Genomic DNA, 20,039 nt, shown 5'->3' on the forward strand with positions numbered 1-20,039 from the left:
GCATGCCAGTTAAACTGAGTGCACCAGAAAAAACTGGTGCACTCAGTTCAAGCACTTTGGGTGGCCGCACGATGCACCAGATTCATGAAGACCATGCTCCAGTATTCATGAATCCGGTGCACTACGCACCATACTGAGGCAAACTGCCTGTAGTGCAATTTGCCTCACTATTAAAAAATGTGGGCCATTGAGTCCTGATCTAAACCCAATATAAAAACTCTGGAATATCCCTAACAAAGTTATGGCCAAGAAACCCATATGATGGGCGTAAATCATTTAAAGAAAGGCCTTACACTCCTCACTGGTGACTGTTATAACCTTCATAAAATCTAGTTAGAATCATTTTCTGTGCTACAGGCATTGCTGTCCTCTAATCATGAACATCATACACATTTTTTTGCAAAACAAAGGTTTCATTTTGATATACAGGCAGTCTCCTACTTAAGGACACCCGACTTACAGACGACCCATAGTTAAAGATGGACCCCTCTGCCCACTGTGACCTCTGGTGAAGCTCTCTGGATGCTTTAGTATAGTCCCAGACTGCAATGATCAGCTGTAAGGTGTCTGTAACCCTAACCCTAATAATCCTTGGTCCAATTACAGCAAAAAACTTGAAAACTCCAATTGTCACTGGGGCAAAAAATCTTTTTGTCTGGATCTACCATTATAAAATATACACTTTGGACTTACATACAAATCTTGTATGTACCCCGGGGACTGCCTGTACATTGGTAATTTTGTAAAACACTGTACTAGTATCATGGTATACCCCTTGCAAAAATGTATCAATTGTTGATCAATGAACAGGGCCGGCTCCAGGTTTCAGTGGGCCCCTGGGCGATAAAGCTTCAGTGGGCCCCTTAACAGTGAACTTATGTAGCGACATTAAAAAACAGAAATTTAAAGTACCAAAACACATATATACAGCATATATACACACACATCCAGTATATACAGCACATACGCACAGATATACAGCATATATACACCATACACACAGATATACAGCATATATACACACATCCAGTATATACAGCACATAAGCACAGATATACAGCATATATACACACACATCCAGTATATACAGCACATACACACAGATATACAGCATATATACACCATACACACAGATATACAGCGTATATACACACATCCAGTATATACAGCACATAAGCACAGATATACAGTATATATACACACACATCCAGCATATACAGCACATACACACAGATATACAGCATATATACACCATACACACAGATATACAGCGTATATACACACATCCAGTATATACAGCACATACACACAGATATACAGCATATATACACCATACACACAGAAATATAGCATATATACACCATACACAGCATATATACAACATACATACACCATACACAGCATATTTACACACACATCCAGTATATACAGCATACATACACACATATACATACGCATTTACATTTGTAGCAATCATACTTACCCCAGCTGGATGTCGCTCGGTTGGGACGTGGTGGCAGGTGAAGTGGACCGTGTAGGAGAGGGCTGGTCAGATGGAAAGTGCGCAGGCCGGGCTAGGCCGCAGTGAGATGGAGGGTGCACAGGCCGGGCTAGGCGGCAGTGAGACGGAGGGCGCGCAGGCCGGGCTAGGCGGCAGTGAGACGGAGGGCGCGCAGGCCGGGCTAGGTCGCAGGTGAAGCGAGCCGGGGAGAACAGGGCGGGTCAGGGAGCGCAGGGCCGTGCGGCCACAGGTGAGGTGGGTAGGGCAGGGCTGCTAAGGACCTTCAGCAGCAACCGTCCCACTACCTCTCTGCCCACCTCCTATGCGATCAGCGGCGAACCTGGTCCCCGTAATACGGCGTCACATCGTCGTGCTGGGCCCCTTTGGAGCTCTGGGGCCCGGCACTTGCCCGGGTCAGCTGGGTGCTGACCCTGGGCCTGTCAATGAAGTTTACATTATTTCTGAAAAAAAAAGTGTTTATGCTTTGAATTCTTATTTTGATCTCCAGTGTGTATATGCATATTTATTTGCCTTCCATTGCCGGTCAACCAGTGTTGACTGAAACATCTAAATAGGGGCTAAAATTTAAGGACCAGCATCAAACCCAATTGCCATTGTAAGTGGCTGCCAATGTATTTCAATGTTAATTGGGGGTCTGCCAAAGTGAACCCAGTGGTTGTCTAGTGGACTGCTTCAATAAGCTGATTTCAGCACTCCAACCTGTCACTTATTAATGTCCATTAGTAACCAGAAAAAAACTATATATAGGTTATATCTATCTATAACATGTGCTCATGAAGAATGACACAAACAGCCCCACCAGATATGGTGATAGGCAAAGAAGTACAAGATGTGCATCTTTAAGCTTGCTGACCGTTAAGACATTGGGGAAGATTTATCAAGTGTCTGAAAGTCAGAATATTCCTAGTTGCCCATGGCAACCAATCACAGATCAGCTTTAAAATATTCATGAGCGCTGGTAAAATGAAAGCTGAGCTGTGATTGGTTGCCATGGGCAATTAGGAATATTCTGACTTTCAGACACTTGATAAATCTGCCCCATTGTGTCTCTCAGAAGTCATAAAAATTAAAATCCTTTTTGAACAGCTTCACAAGAAAATAAAGTTATTTCCATAAGAGTTCTGATGCGAGGTCCAGATTACATTAATAATGATATAATAATCTTTATTTATATAGCGCCATCAAATTCTGTAGCACTTTGCAGATTCTGGGGAATATATTCAAATAAAATAAGACATTACAGAACAATAACAATCACATCAAACAATAGGAGTGAGGGCCCTGGTCGCAAGAGCTTACAGTCCATGAGGATGAGGGGGTGACGCTGGAGATATAAGAGCTTGTATAATTGTCCAGCCATTAATATATTAGATAATGTTTTAAATGTCACTAATAAGTTAGAATTGTCTAAGGATCTAACAACCTTTAGGAAGCTTACAATAGGCCAAAAAAAGCAAATCGGCACATAAAATACTGGGGGTTGTAGGGGTTCATATTACACTGGCGTCTTTGGGTGCACATGATATACTGGGTGATGTGATGACATTATATACTGGGGGCTGTGGGGCACATAATGTACTGGGGGCTGTGGGTGCACACAATATACTGGGAGTTGTGGGGGCATATAACATACTAAGGGCTGTGGAGGTACATCATATATTGGGTGCTTGAGACAATATAATGGGGTCTGTGGGGGCACATCATATACTTGGGCTGTGGGGGCTCATGATATACTATGGCTGTGTATATACTTCTGTATAAGATAGATACAATTTAGTGAAAGCACATGTTAGGGGGGTGATGTATAAGATTGGATATTCCTTAAAATTTGGTACATATGCATTGGGGCTCCCTACCCCAGATTTTTTACGACCCTAGAAACACCCCTAGCAACTGCAGTCACTAACTCACTTAATAGTGACATGTGATTTACGGCACAGAACTATGAACTATAGCCCTATTGAGAAACACATTGCAAATTACAATTGTGTCAGAGCAAATACGTCAATAAGTATCATTGGACAGCCTAATGGTCTGTTTACTAGGAAACATATTACCCAGAACTAACTGACTTTATCCATCTGTATTATCACAGTGCAATAGAAGATGAATAAGCTCTAGGGCATTCAGGACTCAATGATTTATACATGATTAAATGACAAAACCCCTTCCTTTGTAATGAAAGATAAAAAATGTTCTGTAAATGCTACACTATAAACATAGCTGCCTTCTGACCGCGTTATGTATTCATAGACCTTCCTTGCTGCTTGATCTTAGTGATATGAAGCTGGGGCAGAGACAATCGGGAAAAATATTTTCTCGATAGATGTTATGTGCTGGGACACCAAAATCCTAGTGCTGCAGTATGAATAAAACCAAAATATTTAAAGGGACTCTGTCACCAAGTTTTACATCAGAAAACTAACAGAACCCTCAGGTAGGGTAGGAAATGTCCTTTCAGTTTTGTTAAAACTAATCCATAAACCTAAAAAAATCTCCAAAGTTAAATGAACAAAGAAGAACCTGAAAATAGTCACTTGAAGAAGAGAGTCACTTCATTGTAAGATTTATAGCTCATATCCAACCCCTACAGAGTAGAGGGGATAGGGAACAGATTCTTATGCTCTTAATGTAGACGTCAAAATAAATTCTATAATGTGGCCAATTATAGGTTGTTAGAGATAGGTTTCCTCGATTGCTTGCATAGCCTGATTATTCTCTTACAGTAGATTATCAATTTATGTGCATTTTTTTTTCAAAATAATTAATTTATATATTTTCTCTCTATTAAATCTTAGAATTATTCAACAATGAACAACATCTTATGAAGATGATTATTCCTGGAATGTGTTGGTGTTTATCCACAAATGTCCCCATTATGGTTTATTGTATAATGAATTTTTTTTTTTTAATGTGCATATTCTCATTGATACAAGGATCAATTTCTATAGATACTTCCTTAAATAAGTATATACTAAATGAGGCCGAACCATATTTCATTAGACGTTATGCAGAATTTTAGAGGTGCAGTCCCTGGAGTTTTTACGGGTACCAAGTATTTGGGTGGTGTCCGTTATAGATAGATCACTGTCCTTAGGGCTGCCAGAGGGAGGGCTATGGTCTTACCGGGTCAGGCAGATTAAAACTTTCCCTATAGCAAGGTTTACATTACCTTGCAATGATGCTGGACGCTTTAGTATTTTCCAAAAGCAGATTTTGGACAGGGACGATCAGGGCACATCTAAGATATTTGCAGACTGTACACTATATGGATATGTATGTTTGCTTATATATAAATATGTATTTCACTTTAATATGATTATGTCATATTTTATCAAAATTGATTATAATGTCTCCACCCATACTGCAGAAATATGTTCACTTGTAACTTTAGGTTCACTTTGTGTAATAGCCCAAACGTCAGCACTTTTTGATATAACAAAATCTATATGCTTTGATTGTATTCAAATGAAGGGGGCAAGCCGACGTATACACTCACCGGCCACTTTATTAGGTACACCATGCTAGTAACGGGTTGGACCCCCTTTTGCCTTCAGAACTGCCTCAATTCTTCGTGGCATAGATTCAACAAGGTACTGGAAGCATTCCTCAGAGATTTTGGTCCATATTGACATGATGGCATCACACAGTTGCCGCAGATTTGTGGGCTGCACATCCATGATGCGAATGTCCCGTTCCACCACATCCCAAAGATGCTCTATTGGATTGAGATCTGGTGACTGTGGAGGCCATTTGAGTACAGTGAACTCATTGTCATGTTCAAGAAACCAGTGTGAGATGATTCCAGCTTTATGACATGGCGCATTATCCTGCTGAAAGTAGCTATCAGATGTTGGGTACATTGTGGTCATAAAGGGATGGACATGGTCAGCAACAATACTCAGGTAGGCTGTGGCGTTGCAACGATGCTCAATTGGTACCAAGGGGCCCAAAGAGTGCCAAGAAAATATTCCCCACACCATGACACCACCACCACCAGCCTGAACCGTTGATACAAGGCAGGATGGATCCATGCTTTCATGTTGTTGACGCCAAATTCTGACCCTACCATCCAAATGTTGCAGCAGAATTCGAGACTCATCAGACCAGGCAACGTTTTTCCAATCTTCTACTGTCCAATTTCGATGAGCTTGTGCAAATTGTAGCCTCAGTTTCCTGTTTTTAGCTGAAAGGAGTGGCACCCGGTGTGGTCTTCTGCTGCTGTAGCCTATCTGCCTCAAAGTTCGACGTACTGTGCGTTCAGAGATGCTCTTCTCCCTACCTTGGTTGTAACGGGTGGCGATTTGAGTCACTGTTGCCTTTCTATCAGCTCGAACCAGTCTGCCCATTCACCTCTGGCATCAACAAGGCATTTCCGCTCACAGAACTGCCGCTCACTGGATGCTTTTTCTTTTTCGGACCATTCTCTGTAAACCCTAGAGATGGTTGTGCGTGAAAATCCCAGTAGATCAGCAGTTTCTGAAATACTCAGACCAGCCCTTCTGGCACCAACAACCATGCCACATTCAAAGGCACTCAGTTCACCTTTCTTCCCCATACTGATGCTCGGTTTGAACTGCAGGAGATTGTCTTGACCATGTCTACATGCCTAAATGCACTGAGTTGCCGCCATGTGATTGGCTGATTAGAAATTAAGTGTTAAAGAATAGTTGGACAGGTGTACCTTATAAAGTGGCCGGTGAGTGTATATGGCCGATATACGTCCCCCATACTCTTCTATGGGCTCACGGCCCTGTACGGGAGCGGTACGGTGCCGTACGGCCGTATCCGTACGGTTTTTTACGGATTACATACGGCCACATTCATTTCAATGGACAATACGTTTAACCATTTATATTGCCGTTTTTTTGACACTGTAGTGTACCGTATACTAGCCGTATAAAAATATAGAGCATGTCCTCTTTTCTCCCGTATTTCAGTTCTGTATGCCCTAGAACATTGGGACATTGGGTCTCTCCAATCATTTGATGCGGAGTGGCGTTTCCTGTCGACGCACTTCCGGTGCGCGACCTCAGGGCACGCGCGCGTCACGTGGTGGGCGCGCCTACATGCAGGGATGCCGCGGGTAAGTATAAAATGTTAGATGCAGCACTATGTCATCACCTCCTGACGAAGCATTTGTGCGAAACGCGCGTCGGGGTGTATCCTTTGGCTTTCCCCTGATCTGCCCAGCGTCTGTCCACCATGTTTTCGGGTAAGTGTGCAATGGTAATCTGACACTTTTTCAACACTGGACGATACCACCAGTGTTGTGCATGGTTTATCCTCACTGCACTATTGCCACTTTTCCCCTATTTATTTGAGTCAAATATTTTGACCACGTTACTGTCATTATCAATTACATTATTTGGACTCTGGGCTAAATAGGGGTAGCCATTGGTCTCCTGTGTTGCCCCTTTTTTCCATCTTGGGCTACTTGTGTCCCCCATACATTGCATTTATATTCTTTTCCCATTTGAGGGTTATATATGTTGAATTGATGTATTTACTTCTAAATAAAGAATATTACTTTTTATACATTAGTGTTTTTTGCCGCTCTGGTTCTTTTGGTATTCTGTATGCCCTAGAAGTCTATGGGCACGTATAAAATACGGGTTAAATACATGCTGCATCCGGATGAAAAACGTCACGTATATACGGGCTCATACGGCCCGTAAATAGGGGACTGGAGAATTCATACGGTCGTGTGAATGTAGCCTTAGACTGTGAAGAGACACATCCCCAACTGGTAACACAGACCTGTCAATTTATTTATAGGTAGAAATGACAGATGGAAATCATAATGTAGAGTTAACAAATATGACTTGTATTACCCATAAAATTGTCATTTTATAGGGAATACAAGTATGGTAGGGAATCAGAAAAGTAAGATACAAAGTTCTTGTAGTCATATTGTGTAGAAGTGGTAAAATTGTATTGCTGCTGCAAAACAAGACAACCCCTTTTGATATACCCTATGCCCCCCAATAAAGCTTATGTGGAAAATGGCCAACATGGTATCCTAGATTTCCAATGTATGCCTAAATAAACCTCACCTTCAAAATATAGTTTTGTTGAATGATGGTAATATTTGCCATATGAATTACAGATGGGAAAAATATCATGTTCCCAGTCTACAGTAAATTAAATGCACAAATGTGATAAGGTTCTTCATAACTGCAAAAAATTAGATTTCACAGGGAGAGGTGATTGCAATGAGACGACTATTCAGTTTCTTCATTTTTAACCAATTAGGAGGATTCTTCCTTTGCTTGGTTTTCATCAAAACTTATAGCATGGATGTTGTGAACAGACCAAAAAAGCCTGAATAGTTATTTTATAGCTATAACATGTTGAACAATGTGTACCGTATAGCTAGACTTTACATTTAGTATCTGGTTTTGGCAAATAGTGATAAAGCATTTGCTCTTTAGTGCATTTATTGTTGAAATAGGCTAGACTTGCCCAAATTAAGGTTCTTCCCCTTCACATTGATAATCCTATTTATCTCAGTATTGCTAGTGCTATGCACCCCCTAAGTACATGCTAAACATATCTATATATAGCTATAATGTTACATTACACAGAAAAAAAAGTGGTAGCAAGGATGCAGGGAGGAGGGAGTGAGCAGTAGCCTGAAGCAATGAGACCATACCTCTGACTACCTCGGCCCCTCTGTAAGCACTGTAACTAAACTATAGTCACAGATCACAGCTATCTTCTACTGAGGCTGTGCTGAAGAGCAGTCAAGCAGCAGAATATAAGTAAAATAAACAAGAAATGCATCTGTTTTGGGTACTAATTTACAGAAACCTGGATAGTCACATAAAGTGTTTTTCCTACTACTCAGGCTTAAGTGTCAAGCATGCCCACCACCATTATATTTACAAGTGGTACTGTCTCGTCATTATAATAAGAAATTATCAATAGGTTGAATGTGTAAGTTATAGAGGACCTGTAACCCGGGAAAAACACCCCCAACAAATTAGCTCCCCCTCATCCTGTCCCCAGCCCCTTTATATTTACAGAATTTTAATTAAAATTTGTGTTTTTATACTTAGTTTTAAACGATCCGACCTCTTATCAAATAAGAGGTCGGATTGTCATACAAGTTCCCTAGCAGTCGGCCATATTCATGAGGGGGCCGGCCAACACACCCCCTTCACGCCCCTGTCAGTCAGGGACCTGTAAGGTATTGCGCAAGCGCTGCCGGCTCTATGTGATGTGGCATTTATTTGGTGGTGTTTATTTATATTTTCTGTAAAAAAAAAAAAAATCCTAAAATCCTTTAGTTTTCAAACAGACTACAAAGTCTATTAACAGTCGGACGCTTCCTGTTCCGTACATTGTTCAATATTCGGTTCATTCCTTGGTCATCTCATTATCATCTCGTCATATTGTCATCTCACCGGCTGGATTACAATAAATTATAACAGCTTAATCACAGGAGCTACCATTCACATGCCTTGAAAACTCTCACATAAATGTCAATGGACATCTCCAGACTATCTGCCTCTAGTACATGTGGATTCTGCCAAGCACATGTCTAAATGCTGCTAATAGCAGCTCAGCTAAAATCTCCCATAATCATAAAGAAAAATCAAAAACACAGAAACAAAAGATAAAAATAACTATATATACATATATTTGAAGAAGAATTATTAATTAACTTCATTAACAGACATCTTATAGCTGATCATTGCAACCTGGGACTAAAGTAAAGTATCCAGAGAAAATCACCAGAGGTCACAGTGGGCAGAGGGGTCCGTCTGTAACTAGGGGTTGTTTGTAAGTCAGGTGTCCTTAAGTAGGGGACCGTCGGTGCATATATAATATAAAGCTGAGTGTATGTATGTATGTCCGCTAAAGGAATCTGCACCATGGCATTTTCAATCACCAATTTTTACACAGCTGCTCCCTGTACACTGGAAACCTCAATAACTAGGTTTTGAGTCTAATAACAAAATGCACTTATTAACAATTATAAGATAGAAAGTGGGAGAAAGACATAAAGAGACCAGGAGAAAAGGACAGACAGAGAAAGAGAGAGAGATGGATAGATAGATATACTATATATATTCGAGTATAAGCCTAGTTTTTCAGCACAAAAAAATGTGCTGCAAAACCAAACTCGGCTTATACTCGAGTAAAAAAATATAGGTTTTACCAGGTTTTTGTGGTAAAATTAGGGGCCTCGGCTTATACTTGGGTCGGCTTATACTTGAGTATATGGTAGATATTCTGGGGGCTACAGCTATATATATATACTATATATATATATATATACAGCATAACAGCATAACAATGATCAGCTGGGATTTATCCTTGTATTTTATAGTTTTATATTACACATATTTTTATCTCTACATATTAAAGAGAACCCGTCATGCAAAATAACCCCCCTAAACTAAATATATTTTCATAAACTGCCATTAGAGAGCATTGCCCCTATCCCTTCATTGTCCCTCTACATGCCTGTAAACCTAATCAATGAGGTCCTAAAGCTGTATGCAAATGACCTGTGAAATGTCCAATGAAGCATTAGCATATTCAAGCTGTCCACTCTATTCATGAGTGGGAGGCACAGCCACACCCCCAGTGCATGACTGACAGCCTGTATAATGATGTGAGGCTGTATAATGATGTGCTTCCTGGTGCTGGTGGCCACGCCTCCTGCAGCCTGTGTGTGTATGTGTGTGTGTGTTTAGGAGAGATACAGCAGCTCCAGGCAGCCATGTTACAGCAGAACATGTCAGATTCATGTGTAGCTGATGTCTGTGTCTCTCACCTGTATATTAGGAGGATGCAGCATGTCAGCAGATGCAGCACACACACTAGCCATGCTTTACTATACATTACACACAGACATGAGCAGGGGGAGGAGAGGGGAGGGGTAAAAGGAGTGACATCACTGCCTCTGACCATGTGATCAGCCTCATTTATATGATAAAGAAAAGATGATTTTATAATGATTAATGTATGAAATAACTAGATAAAGGCAGGGATGGGATCCTTGTGAGCTGCTCCAACAGGAAGAGGTGACAGGACTAGTGACACAGATCTGATGACAGGTGTCCTTTAAATGACCAATAAACTAATGACAGATGCTTTACCACAACGAGATTCAATGACAGTGAAGGTTCTGCCTAATTTAATGTCCATGTCACAGCTATTTGCTTTCTCGGATTCTTTAAACACATTTGACCTTTGTAAAGGTGAGATAACCAAATGTTTTTACATCCATGCAAATGGCTTTGCTGGTTACTTCACAGCGACTTTACTTGATTCAAAGATTACAATTTATGATAAAGTATTAGTGTCTGTGAAGTCAGCTAACAGTTTGTAATGAGAAACATTAAAGCACATTTAGTGCAATATTTTGTTTGATGGATACGAATAAAAACTGTCAAATACAGTGTCCTTTAAAATCCTCTAAACTAAGCATAATAGATGTTGAGATTTTGGTGCTGAAGTAGCTATAGCACCAGCACAGTTTTTTTATGTGCTCCTACACCAAAACCCCAACTTTACTCTTGGGGGGGGGGGGGCCCTCAGTGCTCCAATTGTGGCTTTTAGTCTCCATTTCTTCCAATCCACATTATAGCTGAGTAAGTCCATGGCCTCAGTGGCCATGTGTGAATGACCAGCAGAAGATAGGCAAGGCCAAGGATTGTCTCTTTTGTCATGTGAACAATGAATATGATATCATTACTTCTGAACCCATAGTATCAGAAACACCACAGACCAAGAGCAGCTGTTGGTCGTCCAATAGGAGGTGTTTTTTCCTACTTTTCAGTCACTTTTATTAAAACAGAAGGAACGGGCAGCCAAAAAAAGGCTATGATGACATGGCTATGGAATTTTCATAAATAAAATAGCCTTATGTCAATGACTCCATATGGGTATGACAATCTTTCAGACAGGACTATCAGGTCAGCCATAGATTGAAATGTATTAGACCCTAAGCTATCCACCATTCCAAAAGGTTTTAACCTAATAAAATATATAAATGATTATTCCCCTCAATGAAACTTGCAATAAAAATATACAATTTTGAAGAAAATGGGATCAATGAACACATCTGCAGATCCAGCAGAAAATGACAGCTTACTCAGGTTCGTACCCTGTAGAGAGACGTGCTTGTTGGAGGGCTGGCCTCAGGTACACTAACTGCCCTTTACACACCCCTTTTCTTCAGTTCTACAAAAACTGAATTGTGTCAGAGAGCATGCTCAAAACGTGGACACTGAAAAAAGAGTGTACAGGAGCCCCATTCCAATAACGTGTTGGCTTTCACTCATCATGCATCCTCAGTGTATCTGGGGCAACCAGCTTTATAATTGAGCATGTCACTGTACAGCATTGTGGGAAAAGATTCACTTGTATTGCATTTATTTAAAGGGAACCTACCACTTTGAAATGGGCATTTTGACCCACACCAACCTGCACATAAGGCGAGATGAGCTGGTGCAGGCACATATTTTCATTAATCAAATAATGAAATGCATGGATTATAACACTAGATTGTGCACTTTGCTAATAACCCACTCGGCGCTTGACTCTACGTCACAGTGCTTGGGCATTAGTATACTAGGGGAGGCATGCAGAGTGCAGTCCCCGCCTCCCCCCACCCTTCCTTCTTTGCTCCTGAGAGCCGGTGCTGCGCATGCTATCGCGAGACTTCGGCAATGCGCATGCTCTAATGCTCCTAAGGGCTTGGTGATGTCACCAGCTCTCAGCAGCGAAGAAGGGACGGTGGGGGAGGCGGGGATGGCACTCTAGATGTTAATGCCCAAGCACTGTGACGTTGCTGTATTAGCAAAGTACACAATCTAGTGTTATAATCCATGCATTTCGTTATTTGATTAACGAAAATATGAGCCTGCACCACCTCAACTCGCCTTATGTGCAGGTTAGTGTGGGTCATAGTGCCCATTTCAAGTGGTAGGTTTCGTTTAACCTCTCATTCTAGGCTTTGGAGTCCTGTGGGTCATTCAATGACTGACAAGTATATCTGTAGTTTAAAGGAGTGAACACATGGCGCCTGATGCTAGAGATGATGGGAAGATTGATGGTGTTCAGATGAACTGGTGGAATAGGTTAGTGGTGAATCTGGCGGGCTGCAGCAGATAAGTATATCTGTATGCATGATGGTATATGCATCCTAATGTGACTGCCTTCTGGACTCTTTACCATAGAAAAAAATATTTCCTAGCTGGCACGGTTTGCTTACACTGACTCTATCTCCATTCCATGAGCTTTTCCAGGAATCCTTTAAGTTTGCTATCATTCTTATTAACACGTCTTCACTATTGTCTTAAGTGTCTTTGGCATTATATACATTATATTTGCATAAATATTTGCATATTTTTATGAATATATTCACATGTGGATCCGATAATGCCAATGTTGTTCTGCAATGTGTTATCAGTGGTTTATAGAAAACTGCAGTTAAACCTAGAACAATCTTCCTTGTATGGAACTCTGTGATAGCTATATATGGTCATGGAAATTAGTCAAATATTTGGTTAACCTAAAAAGACTTAATTCTTGGATCTTTGCCTGGTCTGTTTGCCGCTTCTTTCTCGAAAGCTCTGCATTCCACACTATATTTTTGCCGGTAGTCACTTCCAGTCTCCCGCTTCCCTCCAGTGGCAATATGCAGAAGTGGCAGTATGTGGTATAGTATATATAGTACAGTCCAAGTTAATGGACTGTGCCAGTCAATAGTTTTTTGTTTTACAGTCACTGTTTAGTAGTTTAGCAGGATTTAGAGAGATGCCAAAATAGCTGCCCAATAAAAAGACTGGGTAGACATGGATGTATCTGCTACCATATGTACCCCCTTTGACTTGAAAAAAATTTAGGCACCCACTCCACTGTCATGTGGCCACCCTGGGTCTGGAGCCTGTAGCCCAGTGTAGTGTACCAGAGCACATTACTGCGGCTGGGCCTAGGAAGCCAACTGTTTGCAAGTGGTATTTATATGTTTCACGTTCTTATGCAAACTGTGTTATGTATTCCCTATACCAGTCTAACTTACAGACAGAGAATGGGTTAAATTGCACTACACTACACACACAAACTGCAACAGTGACACCTTCAGTATATAATGGAAACTTCCTTACGTAGTGCTAGTACTTTCCTACTTTCCTAGAACATGCTGGTAGGTAGGTGGAGTATGCTTATGTAGGCTACAATGGAGGAGTTGTTATTCAGTTGGTAGGTCGGTTAAAACCAGTTTGGACCAAAAAAGTCTGTCTGCTGTAGTGATGGGTAGTCTGGCTCTTTATAGTAAGCTTGATCGCAGGCACCGCTTACTATAAAGAGCAGTCTCTTCTGGCTCCTGAATGCCTCCCTACGTAATAACATAGGGAATTGTTTTCAGGTAACACACCACCCATCACCACTTCATTTTTCGTGAAAAAAAGGGGTGTGGTCATGCCAAGGGGGCAGGACTATCTGAATTGGGGGGAGCTAATGGAGCCGCAGGCTCTCAGGGCACAGCCAACTCCTCTCATTCGCATGTAAGAGCTGCCTCTTTGTTCTGGCTCGCTCGCGAACCACCCATCAGTACTGCTGTTGACAAGGGAAAAAGAAACCAAGGAGATCAGGAGGACAGTTAAAAGTGAGTGTCAGAGACAGAAATCATCAGGCTTACTTTAAAAAAACAAAACAAAAGCTTCCTCTACTGTTAGTGGGAAATCCTCACCCCAAGAACCCGGAGCAAGTGGACTTGGGTATGTTGGATGGCAGAGTAAACCTAGGCTTCTGGGCCTTAGGCCTCCTAATGTATCTGGTGGTGTGGCCAAGCAGTGTATATTTCTATGCCAGGTCCAACAAATATGCCCCAATAAATCGTATAAACTCAGCACTCAGTAGAAGTTCAATTGCAAATTTTTTTTAAAGCATCACTGATTGGCAATTCACATCTATTTTTTTACTTTTTTGTCTATGTTAGACCTTTTTCAGAGACAGGATTGCTGGTGGGAAGAGATGAAGAAAAGAAAGTCAGCCCAATTGGGATAGATAACATAAAATAGATGCAAATTGCCAATCTATGATGCTTTAAGAAAGAATATTTGCAAATGAACTTCTACTAAGTGCTGAGCTTATACAATTTAGTGAAACAAGGATTGGTATCCTACTCATGCATCTACTACATTTTTGCTCCGCACGGTGGAGTGATGTGCATTAATATTCTAACTACAGCCAGCCAGCAAACTTTCATCGGTGTTGGCCCCAAGGGAACTACAGATCATCAACACTAACCGGACCAAACTTCAGTGCAATCCCCCTAAAATTTCTACAGCGGCCCCCAGAAGAGAGAGACTACAGGTAAGTACCAGAGAGCAGTTATTTTCTGTAGAAGACCTTGTATCCACTAGAGACTGTGACACATCAGCGAGTGAGCAGTGCACCACAAGGCCCAGCCATCCCGCAGGTAACCGCACTACTCTCACCCTGCAGCTCATTTCATCCACTCAATAAAGAGCTCAGCACTATACACACAATGGAGAGAAGCCTAGACACCTACAAACTTTGTTAGTACTACCAGACACATCCTCTCCTCTGTCCCTTTCTTCTACACCTCACCACGCTGCACCAGGACCACCCACCTGACAATTGATATCCTAACTAACATCCCAAATTAGCATTGTTTGCTAAAGAATTGTCAGAGCTACAAAAAAGAATTACATCTACAGTGGAACACTAACTATTAATTATTAAAGTCCCCTTTAACTTTAGATTTTTTGACAATTTTTGTTACGAATTAATATCTTCTATTACGCTTCTTTATAATAAACACACGAGTATTCAGTGCTTGTTTTAACCAAGGTTACAATGTCTCTGAAAGTAAGCAAACATTCATTGCATATTCCCTCATTGTCTGGCTTTGACAGGCACTGACGGAGGTGATGTATCAGTTCCATAGTACTCAAATGGCTTGTGAGCATCTTTTTCTGGTGTGCCATTACCAATAAATAATGCAAGACGCTGTGGACACAGTGGGGATCTACTTACCTTTGGTTCCATTGAGATGAAGTTATGTGTTCCTCGACTTGATAAGACCGACCTCTTGATAGTTTTACTGTGATAAAAGTGATAGTAATCCTGGAGTGACCCAATCTGCAATAGAAAAGAAAAATGAATTTAAGAGCTATTAGAAGAAAAATGATACAATGTGTATATTTGTATTTTTCTGCAGAAAAAATAAATGCATAAATTATGCAGGCTCCTTCTGTGCTAGAACGTTACTTGAGCCCAACGATCATCTTTCAAAAGAAGGACATGTGATATGAAATGGATGTGGTTGTCCTTCAGGCACTAACTGCATAACCAAAGATTATAATTGAGCTTCGAGGAGGCCTGTGCCTACCTTTTAATGTTTAATTTATATGCAGCGTTTTATATCAGTGCACGTCCCTACGCTGACACATAACAAACTGTATTAAAAAAAAGCTGGGCCAAATGACTGGCACCATTAAAAAGCATTCTGTGGAGTATGCTACAGCAAGTATAATTTGTAATGAGCAATGATTTACTTTGGGATTGTTAAAGAAAATCTACCATTTGAGTTCATGCATTATGAACCAAACATACCTTGCGACTGCTGTAGCTACATTGATGCAGAAGCATATCTTGTTTAATCTCTGTGCTGAGCGGTTTTGCTAACTGGTTTTTAACTATTATAACATTCAGGACCTTGGGAAAGCAGGATTGCTTCAGCCTGCCATTGATACACATTACACGGAGCTTAATGAACAGTCCAGACAGGACTAATCAACCTGAGCTGGATCACTCATACACAGCAGCTGGAGGATGGTGCAGAGATTGATTACTCTCAGGGATAACACAGTAATTACATCATTCTCAGGTGCAATGGATTCTATAATGGTCAGTTCAGCTATCATAGTTATTGATACCTACAAACCATAAACCCTTCTTTAGCATACATTCTATCTTTGAATGTTTTGTTGAAGTTGATGAAAACATTGAGCTGTCACTGTTATGTGATAACTATTTGACTTTTGCCACTGTTATGAGGCCACTGTTATGAGGGCACTTATAAAGATACCCCATTGTGAAGGCCACTCTGTATAACACTGTTATGAGTATAAGATGGCTGTAACAGCTATTTATTTATTTTTTTAAATCAAAGCTTTTTATTGAACATTTTCAACTTATTTTTTAACAAACATTTCCCTCCTTCCCCCCGCCCCCTCCCACAGGTAGACATACACTCCCACCCTATCCCAACCTGTCCAGACAATTGCATATTATACAATAACCTGCTATGATATTACAGTGCAATAGGTACAACTTATACAATTTTCTTCATGCATTATAGAGTACTCTCACATTAGTCATGCGTGTCAGAGGAAGGCAGTCAGCGGTTACGTTGTAGCGGTGTTGAAGGTAAACCAGGAGTGTCTACCCAAGGACCTCATATATGTTCAAACTTTGCTTTTGCTTTCCGTTTGCAATAAACACCTTTTTGTAATCTAATTATGTTGTTCATTTTTTTATATATATACCTCTATGTCTGGAGCGGGTAGAGAGTGGCAAGGAAGGATAGGGAGAGAGCGCTAATAGGGTGACACCTTTTTAGGAGTAGTATCGGTGTATAGGAAGCAATGTGCTCACCGTGTGCGGTTGTGCTGAGGGTAGGCACAACGCTACGTTCAAGTTTCGAGAACAATTTTTTGCAGGTGCTGCCTTCAGATAGAAATCTCCTGTCAGTCGTTTGCCAAACGATACAGGAGATGTACAGAGCATTTAGAGAGGGTGGTCTTATCGAATGGCGCACTCTGGGAGATTAGTAGAAGAATTTTTATTGACGGTCTACAAGTCACAACGCTTATTGGGGTGCAAGGACCCCTTTATCAAGTGAAAAAGACTGATGCCACAGGTAATGGATGCCCTCAGAGTTCATCCATTACCTGTGGCATCAGTCTTTTTCACTTGATAAAGGGGTCCTTGCGCCCTGAAACGCGTTGTGACTTGTAGACCGTCAATAAAAATCCTTCTACTAATCTCCCAGAGTGCGCCATTCGTTCAGACCACCCTCTCTATGTCTGGAGCGTCAGGGCGTAACCAATACATAGCTATTAATTTCCTAGCTTGGTATAGCATCCTGCTTACCCCTAGTATTGTACCATCTGCTACATTATCATCCTCTATAAATTGGTGCAGGCCAATTTGTCTTTTGGAAAATTTCATTCACATGATATTGCCAAAGAAAAGCCATATTCAGATGATATGACTATATAGGTAATTTCTTACAATATATAAGAGTTCTCTCATAGGCATAGAACAGTCACTATAGATGTCACTTTTAGATGGACTGGGTGGTTGCCATTGGAATTAACTATAGGGCAATTGTGGACATTATGTAGGCACTGTGTCTGTCAGTGTCATAAGGGCATTGTTACAACTATAATATAGCTAAATATACAATACAATACAACTTTATTAATTTCCTGGTTTGAGGAAATATGCAAAGGAATGGGAGCTATCATAAAGACAGTGGTCAAGTCTATTTGAAAAAACAGGGAATTGTTTGTATTGTATTTTCATCAATTCCCAATAAGGAAATACGTGTCGAATTTATAAACCTAGTTTACTGCATATACAAGTATACGTTTTGACAAGCAAAATACAAGATTTTAAGTAATAGTCTTGGTCAGTGAAATAGAAAATAAAGTCCATGTTCCAACAGAAAAGATTGCTCTTGAGTTACTTGTATGGCATCATTTTTAGCTTCAACCAATAGGAAAAGGAGAATATGTCGGAAATGTGAGAACTATTGTAATCATCAAAACGATTTGTTATCCAGTGTCAACTTCAATAAAGTCAAGGAAACTAATAAAGCTTTTGTACATATTTGTCATCTTTATCTTCAGTCTGATTTGTCACTGTTTTATTGCAGTTCTCAAGAGTAGTTCAGCAAGCACACAGTCTTGCCGATGCTAGGAACAGGATGCATGCACAATACTCTACAATGCAATATTTTTAATACAATGATACATGATCTCACTCATATCACATCATTTTGATAAAAAAAGGACGATATCCATTTGCAATAAATTATCCAAAATCAATTATTGTCTGTTGTGATCTATTGGTTACAACCAGTTTGACATAGCCTGATATGTATTATGTTATGTAAAATGTTAGTGTTTTAGGGTTAATTTCTGGACTATGTAAAGGAGTATTTGAGATTATCTTTTTCCATTATTAACAGTTTTTACTCTATACACTTTGCTGATATCATGACTTAAGCTATAAGTGTCTATTATCTAATAGGAGACATAAAAATTTATGTTTATCAAGGTGCTTTTACATGTTCTATTGGTTTAGAAGAAATCATTTGAAATTGGATTGAAAAATGTCTAAGGGTGGCATCCAGACAGTTGTGATCAATGATTGCTACTCAGAATGGTCACAAGTCATAAGTGGTGTACCCCAAGGTTCTGTGCTTTGCCCACTATTATTTATGTTGTATATTACTGATACAGTGGTCGGAATTAATAGCACTGTGTCCATTTTTGGAGATTACACCAAGCAGTGTAGTGTAATACAGTCTATGGAGGATCTTCATAGGCTGCAGGGTGACTTGGTCGTCCACTTAGCAAATGAGGTTCAATGTGGATAAATATAAGGTTATGCACCTGGAGGCTAATAATCCAAAGGCAAAATATGTCCTTGGGGGAATAAATCTTGGAGAGCCTCTCATTGAGAAGGACTTGAATGCACTAGTAGATCACAGATTATAGGGAACCTGTCACCAGGAGACCCATTTTTAGCACTCCCCCAGTCCCCACAGAGCATAGTACATACACTGCCAAAGTGTTTTTGTATAAAAAATAGGTTTTACTGAAAAAAAAAAAAGATGTTATATTGTACCTTTCATTAGCATCTGCTGTGTGACTAGGCACTCGTTCACTGGGAGTGGCTGGAAAGGAGCAGTTTCCCCCCACCCTTGGGAAACAGCTCCACCATGTGACCTTTTCAAATGTATGAATAACTCCCCTCACTCAGGATTGGCTGGAGAGGAGCAGGCCAAGCGAGTGTTTTTATATATTTGAAAAGGTCACAACATTCACTAACATTCATTATTGACAGATTTAGAGTGAAAATGGCATTGGTTGTTATAGTTATTAAAATAAGTTCATGGTGTGGCAACACATACCAAAATAGATTACCAAAAACCACCACCAACTCAAAAAGCTGTGACAGAACTAATAAGCTTTCACTCTGAGTTCTGTTAATATAATATGGATTAAAATCACCATAAGTGAAGTAAGATCATATTCCTTTATGTATATGTTGCCCAATCATTTTGAATAATTTGATCAATATAAATAGAGTAAACAGAAAGCAATCAAATGGATTAATTGCACCTTAGAGCGCAGAATTTGTTGAATAATACCACTACTGATAATACTGACAGAGAAAAGTTTTGTGCTGTAAATTAAAAGTTGTTCCAGAAAGTACCTAGTATTTCACACTA

General features: G+C 40.3%; 1 protein-coding gene across 3 annotated transcripts in view; it reads right to left on the reverse strand.

Moving 5' to 3' along the window:
- The window catches only part of PCSK5 (proprotein convertase subtilisin/kexin type 5), a 254,780-nt gene that overhangs the window by 198,119 nt on the left and 36,622 nt on the right, over positions 1-20,039 (reverse strand). For all 3 annotated transcript variants that reach the window (XM_072150928.1, XM_072150930.1, XM_072150929.1), the window contains exon 2: positions 15,548-15,652. In XM_072150928.1, coding sequence (XP_072007029.1) covers positions 15,548-15,652 — 105 coding nt within the window. The remainder of the gene's footprint in view (positions 1-15,547; positions 15,653-20,039) is intronic.

This window comes from Engystomops pustulosus, chromosome 1, assembly GCF_040894005.1.
Source record: "Engystomops pustulosus chromosome 1, aEngPut4.maternal, whole genome shotgun sequence".
NCBI classification, from domain to species: Eukaryota; Metazoa; Chordata; class Amphibia; order Anura; family Leptodactylidae; genus Engystomops; species Engystomops pustulosus.